Source organism: Pleurodeles waltl, chromosome 6, assembly GCF_031143425.1.
Source record: "Pleurodeles waltl isolate 20211129_DDA chromosome 6, aPleWal1.hap1.20221129, whole genome shotgun sequence".
Classification (NCBI taxonomy): domain Eukaryota; kingdom Metazoa; phylum Chordata; class Amphibia; order Caudata; family Salamandridae; genus Pleurodeles; species Pleurodeles waltl.
Window position 1 is genome coordinate 204,272,856 of NC_090445.1, and position 23,278 is coordinate 204,296,133.

The 23,278-nt window shown below is 43.7% G+C and overlaps 1 protein-coding gene across 1 annotated transcript in view; it reads right to left on the bottom strand.

The window, feature by feature from the left end:
- Positions 1 to 2,497: 2,497 nt before the first annotated feature.
- COL1A1 (collagen type I alpha 1 chain) overlaps positions 2,498 to 23,278 on the bottom strand; it is a 34,798-nt gene continuing 14,017 nt past the window's right edge. The window contains exons 17-51 of the mRNA XM_069237828.1: positions 22,517 to 22,615; positions 22,378 to 22,422; positions 22,184 to 22,282; positions 20,800 to 20,853; positions 20,592 to 20,699; positions 20,332 to 20,385; positions 19,572 to 19,670; positions 19,096 to 19,149; positions 18,900 to 18,998; positions 17,933 to 17,986; positions 17,394 to 17,447; positions 17,245 to 17,298; positions 17,084 to 17,137; positions 16,409 to 16,453; positions 16,200 to 16,298; positions 15,093 to 15,200; positions 14,689 to 14,796; positions 14,272 to 14,325; positions 14,099 to 14,152; positions 13,267 to 13,374; positions 13,114 to 13,167; positions 12,433 to 12,486; positions 11,799 to 11,960; positions 11,212 to 11,319; positions 10,526 to 10,633; positions 9,256 to 9,309; positions 9,045 to 9,152; positions 8,376 to 8,429; positions 8,137 to 8,244; positions 7,054 to 7,107; positions 6,492 to 6,599; positions 6,102 to 6,384; positions 5,450 to 5,640; positions 5,091 to 5,333; positions 2,498 to 4,415 (exon numbers count right to left, since the gene is read on the bottom strand). Of these exons, the coding sequence (XP_069093929.1) occupies positions 4,269 to 4,415; positions 5,091 to 5,333; positions 5,450 to 5,640; positions 6,102 to 6,384; positions 6,492 to 6,599; positions 7,054 to 7,107; positions 8,137 to 8,244; positions 8,376 to 8,429; positions 9,045 to 9,152; positions 9,256 to 9,309; positions 10,526 to 10,633; positions 11,212 to 11,319; positions 11,799 to 11,960; positions 12,433 to 12,486; positions 13,114 to 13,167; positions 13,267 to 13,374; positions 14,099 to 14,152; positions 14,272 to 14,325; positions 14,689 to 14,796; positions 15,093 to 15,200; positions 16,200 to 16,298; positions 16,409 to 16,453; positions 17,084 to 17,137; positions 17,245 to 17,298; positions 17,394 to 17,447; positions 17,933 to 17,986; positions 18,900 to 18,998; positions 19,096 to 19,149; positions 19,572 to 19,670; positions 20,332 to 20,385; positions 20,592 to 20,699; positions 20,800 to 20,853; positions 22,184 to 22,282; positions 22,378 to 22,422; positions 22,517 to 22,615 (3,339 nt within the window). The 3' untranslated portion in view covers positions 2,498 to 4,268. The remainder of the gene's footprint in view (positions 4,416 to 5,090; positions 5,334 to 5,449; positions 5,641 to 6,101; positions 6,385 to 6,491; positions 6,600 to 7,053; positions 7,108 to 8,136; positions 8,245 to 8,375; positions 8,430 to 9,044; positions 9,153 to 9,255; positions 9,310 to 10,525; positions 10,634 to 11,211; positions 11,320 to 11,798; positions 11,961 to 12,432; positions 12,487 to 13,113; positions 13,168 to 13,266; positions 13,375 to 14,098; positions 14,153 to 14,271; positions 14,326 to 14,688; positions 14,797 to 15,092; positions 15,201 to 16,199; positions 16,299 to 16,408; positions 16,454 to 17,083; positions 17,138 to 17,244; positions 17,299 to 17,393; positions 17,448 to 17,932; positions 17,987 to 18,899; positions 18,999 to 19,095; positions 19,150 to 19,571; positions 19,671 to 20,331; positions 20,386 to 20,591; positions 20,700 to 20,799; positions 20,854 to 22,183; positions 22,283 to 22,377; positions 22,423 to 22,516; positions 22,616 to 23,278) is intronic.

The window sequence follows — 23,278 nt, forward strand, 5'->3', positions numbered from 1 at the left end:
GGAGAGAACTGCGAATGATCTGAAGGTATGATCTCTTTTGAGTTGACCTCAGTTTGTTCGTAGGATGCTGAGCAGGGACATTGGGATGGAGAGAATGTCAGTTTGGTCCAGGAGTGTGGATGGTTTGCATTGGATTGTTGGTGATCCTGAAAAGGGGTGATAGTTGGTGCGACCTTTGGAGCGTGTTGGCTCTCTGATATGCTCTATCACGTTCTGTGTCTCACTGAGATTAAGGAAGTTGTTTTGTGTTTTTTAGCTGGTGTGTTCTGGGACATTCAGTTCATCCAAGAAAGTGGTGTGGTGTGTTAGATGGATGAGGTGGTAAGGAGATCCAAGAATTCATCAGTTAAGTTATTGTTCTGGCAGGGAGGCCTGTAAATGAAATGGAAGGTGGATGTCTGGGCTGCAGAGAGTGGTAAGCGACATGTCATCAGCTCCATGGAATAGAGTGTAACTTGCTTGCCTAGGGCGCAGGAGCAGCCGGAATTAAGGATCAGAGCGGGCCTTCTCCATACTTATGTACACAGTCCCCACAATAGATGTTCTAGCCTGTAAGCAGAAGGACATCTAGGATGTGGGGGTAAACCACGAATCTGTGAGGAAGAGTGCATCAAGCTTTTGATAAGTAATGAGGTCTATGATATCTCATGCATGGAAAACTGCAGAGCGAGCATTAATAAGCATGAGTTGGAATGCGTGTTCATCATTGCAGGGTTTGTGGTAGTTCGTGGGATTTTTACTAAGTTGGGACTATGTCTTGAGCCAATGATACTTGAGTGTGGTTTTGGTCTTGGTGTAATTACCAGCTAGATTTACGTGTAACAGGGGTTCTGCCCCAAGGCGCTTTCTGGCAATATCCCTGTCTTTGTCTATGTCTGCCCTTTGTTGGAGACTCCCTGGTGGTGGGACACCCTGAGGAGATGACTGAATTAAGAAGCAAGTACGAGGTGATGTCACTTCCTGTGCAGATAAATGATGAGGAATTCAATGATGTCTCTTCCTGTGCTGATGGGAAATTAACTCCTGTTGTCTGGCTTCTTCTTTTAGAGATGGTTTTTGCAGGGAACCAGTGATGTCACTTCTAGTACAGGTGGATGATGAGACATGCAGGGAAGTCACTTGCTGTGCAGATCGATAATGGCAGTGGTGCTACGGCAGCCAATCAGATATCAGGTTTATCTTGTCATGCAATTGAACTGGGACCCAATGAAGGCATCTATCAAGGAGCCTATTTAACTTTAAAGGCATGAGAGTCCTAATAAAATGGAGTTGGTAGTCACATCTGCAGAAGTAGCTGACTTGCATAGCCTTTCACATCTAGAAAACGATAGTTCACCTTGTATTTCAGGAACGTTTTATGAAAGTCATGGGTCCGCAAACACTTTGAATTCCTTTAATATTTGGAATTTTCATTTAACTATTACAGGAATATAAAACGATTCCCTTTAATAGATGGAATTATAAAGTGCCTGGTAAGAGCCATTTACTTTAATGAGTGTAAGATTCAATTGATCTGTTCAAACGGAAGTGGATTTTCACTTCCATGGCTGTATAATTCAGGTGAGTGGTATTGGGGTGAATGTGTTTACTTCATTTACTTCATAGTGTAAGAATAGTGAGCCTTTCCTCTGTATTGTTGGATAGTTTGACAAAATTAGCAAATATATGCAGTGTTTACGTTCTATAAGTATTTGATCCAGGAGACAGGTACATAAACCATAGGCCAGGTTGGCTTATGAGACTGGTATAAGGAGAACCACCATTTCACTTGTAGCCCTCAGTGTTTGAGGGGATTGTCAAAGAAGGTGTCCTAGGCCCCTATCCTCTGGGAATGGAAAGTTCCTCCTTGCATTACACTATTGTTGTAAACCTTAAGCCACATGTGTCCTGTAGATCAGGAATGCACAGGATACGTACCTGGCATGTATCACCTTTCTCCATGACTATGGATGGAATGCTCGGGCCCTGGGTATGATATAGCAATCTTTAACTAACTCATAAAGTTCTATTGTACCTTCAGTTATTTGTTTAAATTTTGTAGCTAATTTAACCAGATCTTATGAAAATTCTTGCATTCTCACTTCCCCAACCTTGCCAGATCCATCATCTAACTGATATTAAAATGCCCAAGATCCTTTAATGAAGGGCGGGAAACGGAAGCAAAGGCAGATAGAATAAGAGATTTAAAGGAATCAGAGAGCCTTTGTCAGGCAGCTTGTATAATAACAGACTGAAGGAAATGAGCAGCAGACAAGGGATTGGAGGTACATTTTCAACGGTGGGGCATTGGAAAATAAGGCCTTGTGCAACCCAAAAAGAGACCTGGGGAGGTTTTTAGGAGTTCTAGGGCAGGTTAACATCACAGACACTTTGTTTATTCCCGCTCCCCTTGCATATTATCATACCCAGACCAACGCATGCAAAGCTGCCCTGCCACACCCCACGTGCACTGTACCCATCAGGCTGCGGGCAAGAAAAGACATTTTTCCACCACGGGTTGGTTTTGGATCATTTCACATGCTTTATTTCAGCAGCCAAAATAATTAAAAACATCTCAACTTATTATACATACAAAATAGGTACAGATCCACGGTCATGATATACCCCCAATGCACCCCCATCCTCCCCTCTTGCAGTTGGAAAGTCATGGGGAGAGGAAGGGAGAGAAAAGAAGGCAAGATATGAAAAAGAGAGAAGTGGGAAGGAGAGAAAAGACCTGGAAATGCGGTCAGAAGGAGAGCAAGAAAGTTTGAAAATAAGTTTGGAGGAGAGAGAAAAGGACGGAGTAGAAAAACAGCATTTTAGGATCCACCTGCTTCACTTTCAAAACACGACTTTGGATTCTTTTTTCAAAAAGTTTGCTTTAAAAATTGTACACTCTAAAATTAGCACCATTTACAATGTCCCTGGGGCAGGAGGGAGAAGGGACTCTACGCCTCCAGTGAACAAATAGCACCATCAGGCCCTGCAGCCCCCCACCGCTTTTCACAAAATCACTTCTTTATCTATCTCTACGAGGACCACGTCCAACAATACAAATTGAAAAAGAGCGGCCTCCTGGGGTTCAACAAAAAAGGAAATGGCGACTTGGCACTGGCTAAGTGGTGGCACTAGGAGCGATAGAGGTTGCATCTGAGGTAGCTTCTAGAAAGACTCATTTCATGCAGATCTGCATGTGGGACCCTTACAGATAGATACTCCCAAGCCTTTCTTGGCAGCCAGACTTGAGGCCTACCTTTCCTCTCAGCTGCCCTGTTGGGGCACCCCTGTACCTGACGTCGGGGGTTCCCTTTTGGAGAAGCCTTTCTGTCCAGAATTAAAGTGCTCTACTGTGGCACTCAAGGAAATGCTAGAACCGGTTGAAGTCTTTCCTGCCAAACTCCAGACATAGTGTGCAGCAGAGAGTAATATTCGCCAAAATGCACTTATGTCATATTGTGCCCAGAACATGACACCTCCCCAGTGAACCCAGGCCCAGGAGCTTTGCACCTTTACACCAAGGGCATTCTTGTGGTATTAGTCCTAGAGAAAAGCCAGAACTGCAGACAGCGAATGCATCCAGTTAAAAGTTGAAAGATTGGACCTGGATGACATTGTGTAGTAGGACATGCAGAGGTGCTGGGGCCCAGCCAACAATTAAGAAAAAGTCAAATACACCACCTTTGCCGCCCGAACTGCAAAACTCAACCCGTGTTTAACGAGCCCCCTTGTTATCGCTCTGATTCTTTTCCTTATGCTGTGTTAACTCTCGGACAACAATTACGACAAGTTGCATTTAATTTTTTATATTTATTTTGCCACCGGAACAAAAAAAATTAAAAAAAGTTACATTACAACGATTCAGTGGAACTAAACTTCCGCCTCCTGCTGGTATCAAAAATGTGCGACCCCAGCGCAAAAAGGTTTCACCTGTAGCTTTTAACTTAAGGATTTCTTTATTTGTTTCCCCCCATCTCCAGGATTCAGTTTTTGTCGTTTTTTTTTTTAACTTATGACAAAGTTTAGCACCGTTTTTGTGTTGCCATGGAAAGATCCAATTTTTCAAAGTGTTCCTTTTCTATCGCAGGGTGGGAGGGCAGTCGTGTAGGTCAGTGGTCCAAAGAATCCCCACCCAAAGCTGTCTTCAGGTGTGAAAGGTCAAGCAAGTGGAGCCCCCTCCATCTTCGTTGTTTTGGGTTGTGGAATGCTTTAGAGAAACAAAAATCGCTTGAGAGATGACGGATAGAAAAATGAATTCAAGTCCATGTGAAATTCTTTCCTGTAGGGATTTACAAGAAGCAGACGGGGCCGAGGTCAAATCCAATTTCTTGGTCAGGTGTGCCAATGTCCATTGGTGCGATATCAATGATGGGCAGACGGGAAGTTTTCGTTGTCTTGTACTCGATGACGGTTTTGCCCCATTCGCCGGTGTGTTGCTATAAAGACAAGGATACAGAGATTAAAAAAAGAGTGCTTACAGTCTGATGTTATGTTACTGAAAAATACGCATGTGCACAGGCAAGTGCAGGGCATGCACATTAACCCTGTGGTGTGCAGCTGCATGTGCACGCGCTAGAAACCTATAGGGATGCTTATTTTCTTGAGTAACCAGAGGCACATGTGGGTCATCATGATTCACGTGTTATAGACATAAGAGATACACCGGCCACAGTGGCTCATAGATAGGCACTGTGCAACAAAATACATCAAAACATGCAGATCCTTAATGTGAAATGAATCCCAACATTCATAGCAGTTGGTACCCCTGGGTGGTTTCTGCTCTCAAATTCCATAGAGTTTCTAGCACGTAGAAACAGATAGTAGGTTCAATGCATGAGGGTGTGTGTAGCCTACCATGAACCGTTCCCCATGTCACACCATGTGAAACGGGGCTGCATATTCTGTGACAGCCAGACTCTGTATCGCAAGGCTGTCACCTAAAGACCCAGCCCTAGAATGGTGTGACTATGCAGCCTCCTTCAAGTTGGCTGGATTAATACTAGGGTATTTTTAAGGCCAAGAGTAATGGTCCACAGGATTCTCATTCCAGGTCTAAAAGTCATGCTGGGAGCTGGTGGAGATAGATTGAGAGTGCATGCAAGGGAACATACCGTGCAACCATCTTCGGTAACGCTGTATGTGAAGCGACTGTTGCCCTCAGCCCTGATTTCAATGTCACTGAAACCTTGAAGGATAACAGCATTCTTCAGGTTGCCAGTCTCCTGGTTCATGTAGGCGATGCTGTTCTTGCAGTGGTAGGTGATGTTCTGAGAGGCTTCAGTGGCCATGAGACGCAGGAATGCAAGTTGGATGTTAACATCAGCTGGGTCAGATCCCTCACCACCATATTCGAACTGCAGAATGAACATAAGGAAAGGGACATGGATTAGAAGGTTATTTGTCACAACCTGCAGAGCTAGTGCAAACACTATAAGAAGCTCTGCATCATCATGTCAAAGGTTTCACCCACCTGGAAGCCATCGCTCATTGTCTCGCCAAACCATACATGCTTCTTCTCTCTGGGATTCTTGCTGATGTACCAGTTCTTCAGTGGGATGTGAGCCTGGGATGGGTAGACACAGGTCTCACCAGTCTCCATGTTACAGTGGACCTTGATAGCATCCAAATTGCAGCCCTGGTTAGGATCAATCCAGTAATCACCTGGAAAGCAACAAACAAAGAAAAAGTCAGATGGGCAAGCTCTGGAGCAACACAGAAGGTGTTGAAGCAACAATCAAATGGAAATTGTCCTTATGTTTGAACTGTGCAGAGGTAGACAGTTAAAGAGAAATTACACACTGGGGACAGATTTAGTAAGTCAACTAAAAATCTTACCGAAACTAACAATAAACCATACACACTTAGCTTAGTGAGTCACAGGTGAATCAGACACAAATAACCAAGTTTAATACTGACAAACCGTCTCATCTCTATTTGCTGTCCTGTCCAAAATCTTTCTCAATTACTGTAGCCACAGTCACAAACTCTTTGGTAGAGCTAGGCCATCTCCTTTCACAAAAGCCATATGGCAAGCACGGTGTCATGGTTATTGAAGAACTTCTTTAACAAAGTCCTTATTCTTAGATATAATGTGAGCCTTCACAAGTCAGTTGTGAGCTTACCGCTCTTCCAATCAGAGTGGCACATCTTCAGGTCCCGGCAGGAGCGGGCAGGGTTCTTCCTGGTTCCTTCTGGGCTGCGGATGTTTTCAATCTGTGCGCTCAGACTCTTCAGGGTAGTGTCTACTTCCAAGTCGCGGTCACGGACTACATTGGCATCATCAGCTCTGAAGTAGCGTCCACCTCCATCGGATTTCTGCTCAGGTGGTTGAGGCATGAAGCTGAAGTCAAATCCGCCACTTGGTGGACCAGGAGGACCAGGTGGGCCAGGAGGACCTGGGGGACCCTGTTTTGTAAAGTGAAGTGGCAATGAGACCAATATGCCGTGGTACCCAGAGAAGCAAAGTAATTCTTCCACCTGACTCAGGGAAAAGCAAAGTGCATTCTACTTACTGCAGGACCAACATCTCCATTGCGACCACGTGGGCCAGGTGGGCCAATTGGACCGGGCAGACCATTTACACCATCTTTGCCAGTGGAACCAGAAGAGCCAGGGGGGCCCTGGAGAGGGTAAGTAAACCATAGGTTAGTCACAGCTCTGTACAGAGTGCTGCTTCATTGAGGAAATTAAAGTAATAAAAGAGCGTCATTTAACTTCATAATCAAAATACTGAGGTAAAACAGCTAATTGTCACCGAGAGAAATGTTGAAATATGAATATCTCATAGTGCACAGCTCCAGTGTCTGTCAGCTAACGTGTAGGCATAAATTCATATAAGAGAGCATCACAATGATGATGCTGTTTCATGCAAAACTATGATATGTTTGCTGTACTTTCTAAAGAGTGAGTTTTTCCAAATTGATTGCATAAGATATATATCTTTCCCAAAATTAATTTTTCTCTCTTCTACTATAGCAAATTTGGATCTAAGATCCTCAGCATGGAATCTGATCAGATTTACTTTGTCTTCCTGGGTGGCCTTGTGGATGTTGTTGATGTAAAAGTTTTACTTACTCTTGGGCCAGCTGGGCCGGATGGACCAGGGGGACCTTGTTCGCCGCTGGAACCCTAATAAGGGAGAAACAAAGTACAACAATATCAGATCACTGTCATAGATTAACATGGGCTAGTCAATATAGAAAGTTCGGTATTATCTAGCTTGCTTCGTAATGGACAACTCCCTCACAGGTGTAAATTCGTAAGGTTTCTGAGAGTTTTCAGTGGCATTGGACTTCCCATAGAGATCCAGAAAGTTTATAGTTCAGCAAGATGCAAATGTGAAGGAGCGAAGGACTTGCTTTCAAACATGGTGCACCTTTCTCGTGACCAAAGTTCTACTCCTTTCATTTACATACACGCAAGGATGAAATTACAATGATCGGTTCGTTCTTACCACTAACGTTCCCTTCCTCCACCACGCCCTTGCAAATATCTGCCCTCTACAGACACATACAGCCAAGCCATGTTACCCCACGTCTTACTCTTGCCCAACAGAAACTAGTTTCTGTGCTACTCAAGTCCAGAGACTCATGGCCGACCGTTCCGAGATGCAGATACCTAATATCTGACATTCGGAGATGCCCCGACCTGCTACTGTGCATACAGGAAGCGCCTATTTTATCTGTGGAAATATGCAGGCCTACTTTTATCTTCCAGGGTATTCCGGAGTTCTGTCATTTAAAAATGACCTATGATTTCCTCTCTCCATCACCTTTTCTTTTAAGGTGTGATAACCCTAGCCTTCTCTCCTAGGTTATAGGGCCTCGGAGGCAGGCCTCAGATCCAAGATGTGGAGGCCGCTAAAGCTACCCAGCAGCATCTGCAGTTATCTGTCGACATATAAGGACTGCACATGTCAAACAGAGAGTACATTCCCTTTCCTGGATAAAAACGCAGGCACGACCTGCCCTGTACTCCAGATGTACAAGTGCCCGTCCTTAGATAGCTACTTATTCAAAACACGACCTCCTTAAAAACATACATCTCAGTCCTGCCCTCACCAGACACAGTGTCTCCTAGTTTGTCCTGCTCAGCTGCCGACATGCCAAACGCCCCAAGTGTGCCCCTTGCACTGAAGAAACATATTCCTAAACTTACAGAAGGACCGGGTGGACCCTGCATGCCATTGAAGCCTCGGTGACCCTTCATGCCTCTTTCACCCTGTTCACCAGCTTCACCCTTGTCGCCTCGGGCGCCTGCGGGACCCTGTAAAAGAAGAAAGGCGCGTACAGTCAATGACTCACATATGGGGAATCTGAAAGCCAAGGATTCCCAGATCAAGCATATGTAGAGTGCATTTAATTGAAGTTGCAACTACATTTCATCTGACAACTTACAGGAGCGCCACGGACACCAGCAGGACCAGCGGGGCCAGCAGGACCAGCGGGGCCCTGGGAAAAAAGAGAGACAATCGAGAGCAAAAAGATTAGTTAGGGTTATTATAAACGTGCTTTAAGATATGATGGTTAATCTTAAACTAGCCTACTGCTTTTCTGGTGTACAATAGGATACGTCTGTCTCTTTCCATAACAATGCCACTTTCTCTCCCCTTTCTATTATGATTATTCAACACAGACTGATATGCAAGCAGTAGGCTTTAATGACATATGAAAATATTGTTTTCCTCCTGTTACCGCTCATACTTATTCATTTGTTGTTTTGTTGTCTAACAACTTTTTTCCTTTATTTGCAATTCCTCTACAATTTTTTGAAAGCCATTTATTGGGGTGACGCTAAATATCTATAACCAACCATGCCATGAGCCTGTGTATTTATTCCTAAAATAACTTTCTGCTGGCACTGCTAAGAAGTGAATTGATTCATCCAATTTTCATCTGCATGTTTTCTTTACAGGGATCTGTTTATTTTATTGTGCTAATGGCTACATTCTCTCATCTGTTCTAATCTTATTGGGACTCTCCCTGCACTGTGTTCCTCATACCTACATCCACAGTTTAAGCCCCCACAAATACTTAAGTTTCAAAATTATAGTGAATAGTACTTACACTCTCACCACGATCTCCATTTTTGCCAGCTGGACCGACTGGGCCAGGAGCGCCAGGGGCACCAGGAGCGCCAGGGGGACCAGCAGGACCATTCTCTCCACGATCGCCCTGTGAGGGAGAAAGAAGATGTTTTTAGAGTAGTTATCACTCACCGGAAGTAGACACAGGGTGAAGGAGCTGTGCCCTAATCAGTAATGAAGGTACATCTCACCTTGGGTCCAGGAGCACCATCACGTCCGGGAGCGCCTTCAGAACCAGGAGATCCCTGAAAACAGAAAAGAGATATATATATATGAGCATGAAGTGTGCCAAGAGTCTGTGCCACAAAATAGCACAGATGATCAACACCACTGTGCAGTCCTAGGGGAATTCCTGGATGGGAAACACAAAGGGAAATGTCTGTAAGGCATTTCCAGCCTGGGATCTATTGGCATAGTCTAATAGAAGATGATCGATAGATTACTAGAGATAGCAGTCTAATTGGAAGGTGATGTGTTGATTCCTTTAGATGGCCCTGTATTGGAACAATGTTTGTTAATGCATGAACACTGGGGTGTATTGGCAGATGGTCTATTAATACCCAGAGGCATTTGCAATATTATCCTCTCGCAGTATGATCATTCATGGAGAAAGCATTGTATTGTATTGAAATATGATTTATAGATTCTTAAAATAGCAGTCTACTGGGCGAGGACCTATTGTTTTTCGAGACAGTAGTATACTGGAAGAAGAATTATTGATTCTTAAAGATAGCAGTCTTTCAGAGGATGACCTATTGATTCCTGGAAACACCAATGTTTTGGAAGATGATCTGTTAGTTCCTTGTGGCAACAGTGCATGTAAAGAAGATCTATTGATTCCTGGAGAACAGTATATTAGGAGACGATCTTCTGATTCATGTAAACAGCAATGTATCAGAAGAGACTGCAGTCTGCTCATACCTGATCCATACATCTTCTAATACATACAGAAGATGTCCTGTATGGTATTGGGGGCTTCTGCCTACTGAGGGATGCATTCATTTCTAAAGTCCAATATTTAATGGAGTTAATCTATTGAATTTCTGGTGATATCTATCAAAAGGATCAAAAGCTCTCTTGTGGAACACTAATTGTACTTCCAGAGGGTGACATGAGTCCTAGAAGTGATTAATTTCTTGGAACACAGTATTTCTCTTTTAATTGAAAACTAAATACTTACTGCTCAAAATGTTCCTTATTGAGTGATGAGAACTATATCCTCGTTTTAATAGAGACCTGGAATTTATTAAGAAGAGTTCTCCCTTCATTCCTTTACATTGAATAATGGAATAGTAGGATGTAGAATGGCTCTAATTGATTTCATCCATTGCTTAAGACCGTGGCATTGTCTAACTTAGCCCATGTAGAAGCATCATAATCAGGTGTTTATTTTACTTTTATCTAGTCAAGAGTTTTACTGGGTTGGTGATGCATTTCCAGTCTACAATGTGTGTCACTCACCTCTCGTCCAGGTTCTCCAGGAGGTCCGCCCAAGCCAGGTGGGCCGCTGGGGCCAGGTGGGCCACGTTCACCATTGGGACCAGATGGACCTTGTTTGCCAGGTTCTCCCTGTAGAAGAAATATATGATTTCCCCTTAGAGTTGTGGTGAATTGCAGATGGCTCTTCAGGTTACAACAATGCTTCAAGCACAATATACAAATATTGCAAATCAACTTGTCTTCCCTGAATTATAGGCCACTGCACCAACCTCTCAGATTCTCTTGTCTTATTCTGTAACTTTTATATATTATTTGCAGACAGTTTATTAGCAGCAGGTGAATTCGCAACATTTTGAAAGCTGTCTTCTACAAAAGCACCCTTGCAAAGAGACATTTTACTGGTACATAAAACATGCATTTTCAATCATTTATTTTTAATTCTGCCCATCATTCATTACAGCTACTTCCTTGGCTCCTGTTCTCGACTTTCTTTCCTGAAAATGCACTAACAGTGCCCTCAGCCTGTCTCATCTCCTAATTAGCTAATGATTTTGTAATTTGAGCCAATGTCCCCTGCAGGGCAAGATGCAAGCTGACACAAGGAAATAGCAACAAGCTTGGAAATGGCCACTCAAGTGGCAGCTGGTGTCATTAACGCTATAGAACAGACCTTTAGAATTCAGGTGATGGAAGAAAGGAATACTTACAGATGGGCCTGGAAGACCAGAGAAACCTCTTTCTCCTCTTTGACCAGGAAGACCAACAACACCACGCTGTCCAGCAATACCTTGAGGCCCGGGGATACCAGGAGCGCCCTAGAAGGTAACACATTACAGAGGTAAACATGGCATTCACAACCAACAGGAATACGGAATGCAAAACTTTACATTTCCCTCATTTATAATGACGTCACCATTTACTGTAGTCTAAAGAGAAGAAACACATAAATGCATTGGCTCTGAAACTTCACAGAATGGGTCCAAGGAGTACTGAACATCACAACGAGATAGGGTGATTACCATCTGGGTTAAATGAACTCTAGTTTTGGGGGGTCACCCAGCACCTAACTGGACATCACCCTATGCCCTAAAGATGGTGATTATACTAATAATGTGTACAATTTTCCTGATGACCTTCATTTCAGTTTGAGCCCCCAAAAGCCCACAGACAGTGGAAAGTGTTGGGATAATGAAAAGACATTACCCAACAGATTATCAAGATGGGCATCTATTATACATTACAGAGTTTCAGAGGGGTCAGTGTGCTGCTTTCTGGAAGTGATGTCAGTACTTACAGCAGGTCCGTCACTGCCAGGAGATCCCTTCTCACCAGAGGGGCCGGGTGGTCCAGCAGCTCCAGGCTCACCAGGGCGACCAGCAGGACCAGTCTCACCACGGGGGCCTTTGCCGCCTTCCTTTCCAGCAGGGCCAGATGGGCCAGGAGGTCCAGCATTACCCTGTGAGAGAAGAGAAGAAGGACAAGTATCTGTTAGTTTTGACAGGTAGAGTAATGGGAAGAAACTACCTCACACCTTCTGGCATTAGCAATATGGACAGGTGTACATGCCTGCCATCTTGGTAAAGGGTACCTTATGCAACGACACACCACCCCATGATTCGGATTTCAGAGTCTAGCATCTTCACCCTCTGTTTATACACTGATAGATGAGCTAAGAAAAGGATGTTGTTTCTAGTATGCTTTGGCTGTGCAAAGGCCATTTATTTCTTTTGTACCCCATGGAAAAGAGGACCTGGAACTATACTGAGAGAGTACTGGTATTCAGTAATGCTTTCAGGTAGGTGGAACATTCTTCCCACAAAACGGGTTAGTGACTGAAAGATCAGAGTGTAGGCTGAGCACATTTATCCAACATTCCCTATAATGAAAGAGCACATGTTAAGTGGACACACAAAATAATTATTACTTACAGATGGGCCAGGGGGTCCCAATCGTCCAGCAGCACCAGGGAATCCAGTGGCACCCTAGAGGAGAGACAGAGATTGGAAAATCATCATTGCATTTTATTTAATATTTTTTTATTGTCGCTCCTCAGCTTGCCTCTAAGCAGATTTGAGCAGACAGGCAGGGTAATAGACCTGCCATAAGAATCTATTACTTTATGCTAAAGCTGACCTTTAGTCTATGCTTCTTTAGTAACGTGAGAGAGCCATGAAGACAAAGGGAGAAGAGAGGGCTCCTGACTTTAACAGCCCCCCACCCCCAAAAGTGACTTTGATCATGGTCTCAGCCATGTCACTGTAACTTCACGCTTTACTTAAAGAGTTAGATTATTGAAATAGAGAAGTATTCGTAGTCTGCACCAATTGTAGAACTACACCTGACATCAATGGCACCTGTTCTGTGTGGAAGCAGACCTTATTGTAACATTCTGAAATATCCACATCGTCAGATGAGTTCTACCATTCCAAACAGATTATGCCCGAGTGTCATCCCTCAAGGATCACATGTGCATTAAATGAGAAGTGACTGAGAACCCCTTTTAGTTTATACAAATAATTCACACTACCCATCATTGCACTGCTGTGCTGGCTGACCTATACCTTCCGTTAAAAATATAAGCCCATGTGTCGAGTCTTGCAAATACTCACAGGGGGACCAGCAGCACCGCGAGAACCTTTGGGACCAGGAGCACCAACGTTACCCTGTAAGAGTTAGAGAAAAGAGGAGTCGTGAGGTGAAATCTGCACTGAGAGATACAAAGGAACAAGAGCAGACAATCTAGATAAGGTAACAGGACTCACAGCAGGGCCAGGGGCGCCAGTTGGACCAGAAGGACCAGGAGCACCAGCATCACCTTTAGGACCAGCATCACCAGCTTCACCTTTAGCTCCAGGTTGACCATCAGCACCCTGTGAAGATGAAAGATGAATCATTGTATGTAGCCAGCGAATTCACAAACTTTTTTATCACTGTTCAAATGAATACCGACGTATGGAATTCTTTCCTAGGCTAATATTATTTTTGATAAAGCCAAAATAGGTAATAGTGTCAATTAACAGTATATTTAAGAGCATGCATGTTCTCCCATTAATTTTACTCATACTAAGCATATCATCCAAAGAGAACGGGACATGTGAAAAAGGTTTCTGTAGAACATGTTTAGACACTGACTATGTCAAAGCTTGGCTTACTATAGCATCCATCCCAATTTCTTACTGCTCAGGTCAAGGATGCACTGTTGCAAAAACCTAAAGGCAATGAAGTTCACCCTTGTGCACTTTGGGCAAGGGTATATTGAGTCAAAACTTAGAGACTCCTTTCACATGTTCTTTTCTGGTAACTTTCACTTCTAAGTCGTTGTTCCATTGCTGTCTGCTCTATTTCACACACCGGTTCATCTGAATACAGCAAACAACTAGAAGAGGCAGCTGGGTATGCATTGGTTTGACATGTGTGCCCCATAGGTGCACCATCACCTCTTAAGGACTGGATGTGTTACTTGGAGGCTATTGGCTGTACTGTGGAAATGCAATCTGAGGGACCAGGCATGATCCTGTCTTAAAAGAACCAACCATTGTGGATAAACTGACTACAAGCCCTTTCCTATAAATGACAGCAAAGATCATTACTCACAGGGGGGCCAGCAAATCCAGCAGGGCCAGGGGCACCAGGCTCACCACGTTCACCCTTAAGGAAAATAAGACATAGAGAAGATCAGTAACTTGGCCAGTGTATACATTTCATTGTAAAATATCCAAAAAAAAGGCACACTATTCCAATGTGGCTTCAGAAGAAGGACAACTTACAGGAGATCCACGAGCACCGGTGGGACCAGAAGGACCGGCTGGGCCAGCTTCACCCTATTCAATGGAGGCAAAGAAAACTTGTTAGTAAATGAAGGCAGCAGCTCTGGAAACAGCACATATTTCTAACATGAAGACAACCCTCAACCCTTTGAAACCTGTTATGGATTACAGGATAACAAGGACCAAGAAGGAAGTGCCCAATGTTAAGACTATTCCCTATCCCAGAACCCAAATAGCTCCAACAAAGCAGCACTAAGAAGACATTCTGTGGCCCTCAGCAGTTATGAGATGATGGCTATCTACCCACAGTTAAGAGCATGACTATAGCAACTATAACTTTCATCTACCTTCTCAGTGCTGGTGCAAGTTAATTTTTATTGAAAAAATGAAGTATCAACCAACTTATTTCCAACTCACCTTATCACCAGGTGCACCAGATGGGCCAGGAGGACCAATTGGACCAGTCAAACCTCTGGCACCATCTTTGCCAGGAGTGCCATCAGCACCCTTTGGACCTGCATCACCCTAGAGCAAGAAGAGGGAGAAGGTTGCTGTCAGGGCAGGGGAACATAACTTGGAGGAAAGAGAAATGTAAGTCATTGAAAAAGAGAGAGAGAGAGAGAGAGAGGAATAAGGATAAAGCTGCTTGGGAGGTAGTGGGAATTAGTGTGAATTGGGAGAGTTTTGATGACATTAGTATTTTTGGGTAGATGGCTGTTATTATTTGCCTTCTTAAAGTGGCAGAAAATATAAGGCAACATTGAATGAGATAGACAATCTTTTAGTTAGTGGGGTAAAAATATTATGTTTCTGATACTTACTCTGTCTCCCTTAGCACCAGGCATGCCAGCAGATCCACGTTCACCAGGCATACCCTGAAGACCGGGAGGTCCTTGACCGCCAGGGGTACCAGGAGCACCAGCTTCACCCTAAAAAAGATTAATGTTTGAAAACACAGATGAGCAAGTTTGTCCAGGAGAGAGCAGCAAATTTAAACTTCTGCTGAAGGATCCGCAGTGGTTGCCTGCCCTATGGCGGAAACCCGCTGGCCAATTAATCAAACATCAATTATTCATACATATCTATCTGTCTCCCTGTCTGTCTATATCACTTTTTATTATTTTTTTACATTCAAAATAAGCTTCATCCATGTTCTCAGACATGTAGTGGTGATGTACCACCGAGGCAACACATGCAACATGTGAAAGAGCCACCCAGATAAAAGCATGACCAAATAAGACACTGGTGTGGTCTGCCGTGTAAAAATAAAGGTGAGGAAATCACTGACCAGCTATAGTTGCAATAGTTTATTATCTTGAAGCTACGAAGTCCATAGCCTTCCATTAATATTCTAATTAGTTGTAAGGGCCACAAAGGATTTGGTGTTGTGGCACCAATGCTCACTAAGGTTTCAATAGACAAATGTCAACCTTGATGCAATGTAGCTAGGTAGATGTGGATCAGTAAATAGGAGAGTTTGCAGGTCAAGGAAGACAAGACCTGAAAGCACCTTTGCCAAAGCACAGATGCCATAATAATGAATTGTGCCTAGGTCACCAGTACACAGCAAAGAGTCTTAGTTACGTCATTCAAGATGGCTCCCAGCTGAGAGCAGTCTCAAGGTCTTGCTTTGAAATCTAAAAGAACCATAAGCTGACCTCTATAAAAATACACGTTTTTTAAAAATGTTTATTTAAATATAAATTCCAGGTGTTCCCTCGCCATGTTAGGAGTGTTATTCTAATGCATGCTAGGATATCTAGTAGTGTATCTTGGGCTATCCACTATCATACTGAAATGTATGGCAATTTCTGGGCATTTTACTGTAACTGGAGTGGTGGCATGTTGATCCCTAACCATGAGGAAGCTTTCTGCTTCTTGCAACTTTAATCAAAGTTTTGGGGGTGAGGCAGGAGGGCAATACCTACCTTTGCGCCATCGTTACCAGGAGATCCAGGAGAGCCACGGGCACCCTGAGGGCCGGAAGGACCTTGACCACCACGTTCACCAGGGAAACCTCTTTCGCCCTGTGGAGAGGAATAGAAGATGCAGGTTACAAAGAGTAAGGGCAACAGACGACAAGATATCAAATTGGGAAGGCATTTTTATTACGAGGGAGAAAAAGAGTTGTACTTACTCTTGGGCCTGCGGGACCAGGACCACCTGCATCACCAGGAGCACCCTGCAAGAGAAGGAACAGAAAGATTAGGAGAACATTAGCAAAGGAAGCTTTTTAAGGGTTTTTTCCATGATTTGAGCCGAGGGCAAGTGGAAAGCGGTGGGGCAGCTAGCGGGAGGCACTGGAGGTGAAGTGACAGAGTGACTGTTAAAGGATAAGTGGAAAACTTGTCAGCAAGAAGTGGAGCCCCTGTATCTTTATGACACATGCTCATTCCACTTTTTAGTCCTTATATTTCATGAATCCTGCAAATAAAAGCTTTATAGTTTCTTTCTTGGGAAAGGAGAATGCTCAGTCTGTGTGTTAATCTCTTATTTGACTATCCCGTAGAGTCATTTATATTCCTCCTTTGCCCTTATCAGAACCCGGGCACCCACCTCTTGATCGAAGGCTGTGAATTGAAGCCACCAGGGGAGCAGTGAAGGGCTAAACACTACCCTAACCTTATGAAGAAATTAGAGTGGAAGAGGTTTGTACACATATGATGGCTAGACTGTGAGAGGAAATGATAACTGCTGAATGATTATTGCAACTCTTCATGGAGGAGACATATGAAGGTTCTCTTTAAAGCCTTTATTTGTTTCTGTGTTCTTGAGTCTTCACATTATTTGTAACTTGCGCAGACTTACTCACCTGTTCACCGGGTTTGCCAGCTTCACCAGCAGGTCCAGGAGAGCCAGGTAGACCCTGCAAAGGGGAAATCATAAGACGAAAATGTAATGTAAGCTCACATCACCACTAAAAAATATTGTATCATGGGCATAGAAAAGTATGTTTTATTTTGCATCACCCACCTGGAATCCTGGGGAGCCTGAGGGACCTTGTTCACCTCTCTCACCAGCAGGACCCTATACAGAGACACAGACAATGTGAGTCCTTTCTACACCACCTCAAGAGTGGACAGCAGCAAACACACAGAGGTTAGAAGAAGACGTATACTTACAGATGGGCCTGGAGGACCCTGAGCGCCAGCCTCACCATCTTTACCAGGAGCACCCTAGGGAAGAAACAGTGGAAGGAGTGAGACAGGTTCAACACACTCTCAGGCACCTTAGGGTGGACAAAGTTAAAAGTGGAAAATGTAAATACATAAGGGGTTCTCTTTCCACGTGCTGGCCATGAAGCTTATCTGATTCTACATATATATTCCAATGGACTAATTGGAATTGTCCACTAAATGCCCCATCCTTTTCTACAGGGCCATGAATTGCCGAAATTGCTCATCCAGTAATTGCCACACCCATATCTGCATGCTCATGAACTGCTACTAAATACTCCTATTCACTGCTGCCTTGTACCATTCTGTGAATCATAATTTTCATTTTGCAAGGAAACAACTCCTGCATGCCACATCTCAATAAGGAGAACATAGTTCAAGTCCACAAACAGCTGAGAAACGACCTGAAGTGCTGAGAGTTCGAACTGCAACAGCTACTACAAGGCGTACAAAGCAAGAAGCAAATAAATGTTATCAGTACTTACAGTAGGACCAGGAGGACCAGCCACGCCTCTCTCGCCAGACTTGCCAGGCTCACCCTACGGGAGAAAACAGTGAGTTAAGAGAAGGCACTCTAAGAGAGGTATACGATGAATAAAGACACAAGGAGAGATATAGTTATAAATCTGAGAGAACATTTATTGCACATGGCTACTAGACACATGAATTTTTGCTGGCAGTGGAAATTTTGGGACAGTACTAGGGGTTTCTCTAAGTTGGAAATAATAAAATAGCAGGAAATCCTAAGGTAAGATATTTTGTATTGGAGTAATATTTAAATGCATACTGTTATGAAGTATCTTTGTTTTACTGGATAGAAGCAATAGATTCCAGTAAAATCATAATAAGACGAATAGTTTTCCGAATTGCCCATCTAGCATCTGGAATTACAATATTTAGCTCATCAGGCAGAGACAGACACAGGAAGTCAGCTATGTGGATGACATCAGCAGTGAGGGACATCACTACCGGTGGCAAGGTATGAGGTGTTTAGTCTCCCATAAAAGGGGACTGCCTTTCAACCAGTTGTCTAGGAACCAGAAAGTCTTTAAAGTATTTAAGTAGTGGGTAGGAAGTTACATCATAACTTTTTTGCCTCTGGAAGTGACAACTTTCCCGTCACTCGTCTATGACAATGTCAATGTTGTGTAAGGCCAAAAAGAAGAAATATATAAAGTTTAGTTCTTACTACTAACCACTGTCAAAAGAATGTGACAACGTATGGGGATAGGACGGATCGTATTTAAATGGGGCATGTGAGATGTATACTGTTGAAGAACTAGAAAGAGACATCACATGAACAGAATGCTTCATTTGTATTGGCTTTTGACGCCTTTCTTGAACTCGTAGCAAGATTCCTCATGTACAGTGTAGCAGGAGGTACCAACTCTACGACAGAGATCATCACATTTCCATTCCCAAGTCAACATATACTTCCATGTTTATACTTACAGCGGCACCTTTGGGGCCAGGGAAACCCATCACTCCAGATTGACCTCTTGCTCCAGAAGGACCAGGGGGGCCGGGGCGACCATCTTGACCAGGGGCACCCTGTCAGTTTAAAGACAAAACAGGTTAGACAACAGCCTGTGAAGGAATGAGACTGAGAAGGTTTACATCCGTTTATCAAACCGGAAAGGCTACTTACAGCGGGACCAGTCTTGCCATCAGGGCCGGGGCTGCCAGGGCTACCAGTCAGACCCTAGGAGGGAAGAAAGGAAGGGTCAGGTCTTTGTGGTTATTCACACTCTTTGCAGAAGTGTGAAAGAACTGGAAAGGAAACTAATTTTGAAGACGAGCGTCGTTAGAGATTCAAGGTCAGAAAAAAACAGATTATTTTATGAGGCAAGACTTATGATTCATAATCAGTCAGCATTCTGAAGACTGAACATTTCTGTTGCATGGATTTCTAAGCACTTTTCTTTAATGATTCAACATGGCGAATTAATTATTTCAAGTTTTCCTGCCCTTAACTCTGCAAAGCCACCTGTTCCCAACTTATGTCCCTGCTCGCCTTATTTTTTACCTGTAGGTCTAATCTCTTGTCACCTCCCTCTAGCATTGCGACCAGCTTGGAGTTTGCAGATGATCATGACATTTCCCGGGCACATTCTGAATACTCACCTTAGCACCAGGAAGTCCGGGCTCACCAGGACGGCCAGATTCACCGGGAGATCCTTTGGGACCAGCAGGGCCGACGGGACCACGCTCACCAGGTACACCCTATGGATGGAGAAAAACAAATAATTAAATAGTGGTGCCTATCCTACAGCATATGTTGTGGAAAAGAGCATGGGAATTTATTATCAATATACTACGTTGAATCAGCCATTATGGATAATAAACCCTTTTAAGTGGATGGCATCCTCTGACCAAGGTAAAATTTTAGATAGACATGTAAAAGTGCTAGTCTTTTTTGGCGGATTGTACCACAGGCGCATTTACCGCACTGGAGATTGTCTCATTCTGCTGTTATGGGACAATTTGAGAATTTCATTTATTTCTACAGTGTATTCCCACAGCTTTTTGCATACATATCAAGCTGTGTAAATCAGCCACTCTTATGTGAGCAAGTTTTTTGTGGTTTGCTCAAAACATCAAAGTAAGCCAGACACTGAACTGCATCACAGTTAGCAGCTGAACCACTGCTAACTCACTGCCCTACAAGGTTGTGATAGCCAAGCAGGGGGTGTAGCTGTGTTCAAGATATTTTTTGCAACTTTAAAGAGCCCCCTTTTAAGATCCATGATCCTCGGGAATACACTGGACTCTTCACAAGGTGGGATACAACCCTGCCAACTCACGGCAGTGATTCCATATTCTGTGCCTCTTTGATCTCAGTTGGCTGAGGGGATTCAAGAAATTGAGCTCAGTAACTTCTTACCTTGGGGCCAGATGCTCCATCAGATCCAGGGAAACCACGGCTTCCGGGGCCACCCTAAGAGAGAAGATAAGACACAAAGGAACTTGAGACACACTTCAGGAATAGCATAGGTTCCCCAAACTGACTCACTAAACACCAACCACATTGTTCAGTCCATCCCTTGAATGTTTTAACAAAATCCAAGAGACCCTATGGTCAGTCAGTGCCCAAAAAGGGAATTATAAGAGGAGTATATAGTGCATATTAAAGTGGATACGTACACGTTCGCCAGCAGGGCCAGGTGCGCCAGCGGGGCCGGGCTCACCACGGGAACCTCTCTTGCCTTCTTCACCAGATGGACCAGGTGGGCCTTGGACACCAGCGGGGCCCTGTGAGAGGGAAAATGTCAGAGACGCAGGTGAGAATCTGTCAAGCATTGTACCTTTGCCATGGTAGAAGAGAGCAAGAAAACTGGTTGCTTGTACTTACAGGTTCACCCTTGGCTCCGGGCTCTCCCTTGTTACCTTGAGCACCAGGTTCACCCTAAAGAACCAAAGAAAGAAAAAGTTACAATCCAAACTATGTAGCATTCTCTAGACATCGAATCATTGAATGCATTTCGTTTTATTTGTGAAAATTCAGTAAAGCTTTGTTCTCTTAAAAAGAGAATACACTTTTTAGAATGGGTGGTGTGTTTTCTGGCACTCTCATGTATGGGCCTGATTTATTTTATTTATCTATTATTTCTGATGTTTTATATAGCTGTGCTACACAGCAGAGTGACAGAGTGTTTGCAATAGATAGCAGTAGGCTAAGAACTTGCACAACATGTGCCAGTGAAGGACACCTTCCATAATGTGTACAATACTGAGGTAAGAAAGAGCTATATTCATTTGTGGTTGGCATCCATAGAGTCGCAGGACATTTAAAAGATGTAGTCAGCAGTGATTGAGCGTCTTTAGAGAGTAATAATAATAGTGAGGTTTGTAACATTTGTAAAATGCAACCTTCTGGGAAAGAAGATGGGTGAGGGTGCAGTTAGTGTATGAAGTAGAATTGGAGATCACTTGGACCTCGATGCGGTGAAAAAAATTTGACAGTCTGTAGTGGATCAAGTGACAAGTTTAATACACCTGTGATACTAGCAAATGAAATACCAATTCATTGACTGTCAAGATCTCTAGTTAAGGCCTAAACTATTAAAAAAAATACTGTAATCATGTTCTCAGGCACAGATATTTTCCTATCCTAAGTTACTGAGTACTAGGCTTTCTAACGCTGGCCAATCACAATTCCCCAAAATTCAGGTTCACTAATACAGGACTTGACCACTCCACAGCAGGGTTGGTGCTATATTAAAAACCACTGCAGACACCTGGCGTGTAGAGTAACCATGAATGGACTCAAGAGTGTACAAGATTGCAAAAAATCGCCTCAAATAGCTTTCATATAAAGGGAAGTATGGCCAACCTTTGATGAGACTCGGGCTCTGAGATACAGGACTGGAGGAGGAAAACATGTATAAGATAAGCCCTCCTGGAAAGTTTCATAGACAGCATGATTTAATAGTGTCAAATACTGTCAAAACATAATTGGTCGTGGCCTTAAGCTACAGTTGTTGGGCTTTTACTAGTTACTGATAGGTCTGAAGGAGATCACACATTTATAAGATCCAGACTCAATGCTCCAGACCTTAAGTTCCCTATGCCTTATTGCTAATAATTGTCAGTAACTAGCCTGTTCTTAATGTTTTTCAGTAAACTGCTTCTATTACTTCTGCGTTTCAGAATTACTGCAATCAAGACTCACATATAATGTACTACAAGGTCACTCAGGTACAGGTGACTGCTAGAGTAAATAAAAAGCCACTTACGTTGTTACCCTTGGGACCGGGAGCTCCAGCAGGGCCTTGTGGTCCAGGAGTACCACGAGCACCAGGGAAACCAGGAGCACCAGCAATACCAGGAGCGCCCTATCAGAGAGAGAAGAGAACGTTAGTTCCAGAGTTCCACCCATGTATTGGAAGGCAGCACATTTATCAGCAACCTTTCCTTGGTGGATACTTACAGTAGCACCTTTGCCACCAGGTTGGCCATCAGTTCCGGGGTTTCCCTGCAAGAGAGAAGAGACAATCATAGTTGAGTTTTAGTGTCTACAGCGCATTCTGCGGGGTTATTTATCAGTAGAAAATGTAGGCTGTACTTACAGAGGGTCCAGCAGCGCCAGCGGGACCAGGTGCACCAGGCTCACCACGAGCTCCCTGGGGGCCTTCAGAACCACGAGAACCTTGAGGACCAGAATCACCCTGGATGAAGGAAGAAGAAGGAGTTAAGTGGATTGCCAGTGGAGGCCTCATCTGGATGCATCTGTAAGAGGGAGCCTTGTATAGAAGCTTCCCTTGGATATGGCATTTGAGAGCTGCATCTGATCAGAGACAATAAGCATGTATGTATGTGTGCGTATAAATATGTATGTAGTGGTATTTGTAGGTGGAAGTCAAGCAAGGATGCAACAGAGCATATTTAACAGCTATGGTCAGACACCAACTTGTTCAATAGGTTTGTAAAGCATGGGGCATACTGGACTGAGGAGTGAGGTGGCCCATCAAGAGTCAAAGGCCAGGTGCTGAGTGCATGACAAATGTTTCTTCTGATTTGTGAATGACATGGGTGCCTAAGCCAGTAATCTTTGCTGCATAATTTGGGGCATACTTGTCTTTGGTGAAACTCATAGTATCCGGTTCTGATCTACTCTGCAAAGGAATTAACAAAGACTGCAAGAGGCAAGCAAAAAGTGCTGAAGGCTCAGAGCAAGACTGAAGCCATCAGTGGAATAACAACATCTGCTGCGGGATAGGGAGGATGTGCATTATCAAAGGTGAACGCTGAGATGTACTGGTAGAGATGTGTAGCACCATCACAATATGAGGACGCCCTTGTGATGGCTTGCAGGAGTCGAACGGTGCTGA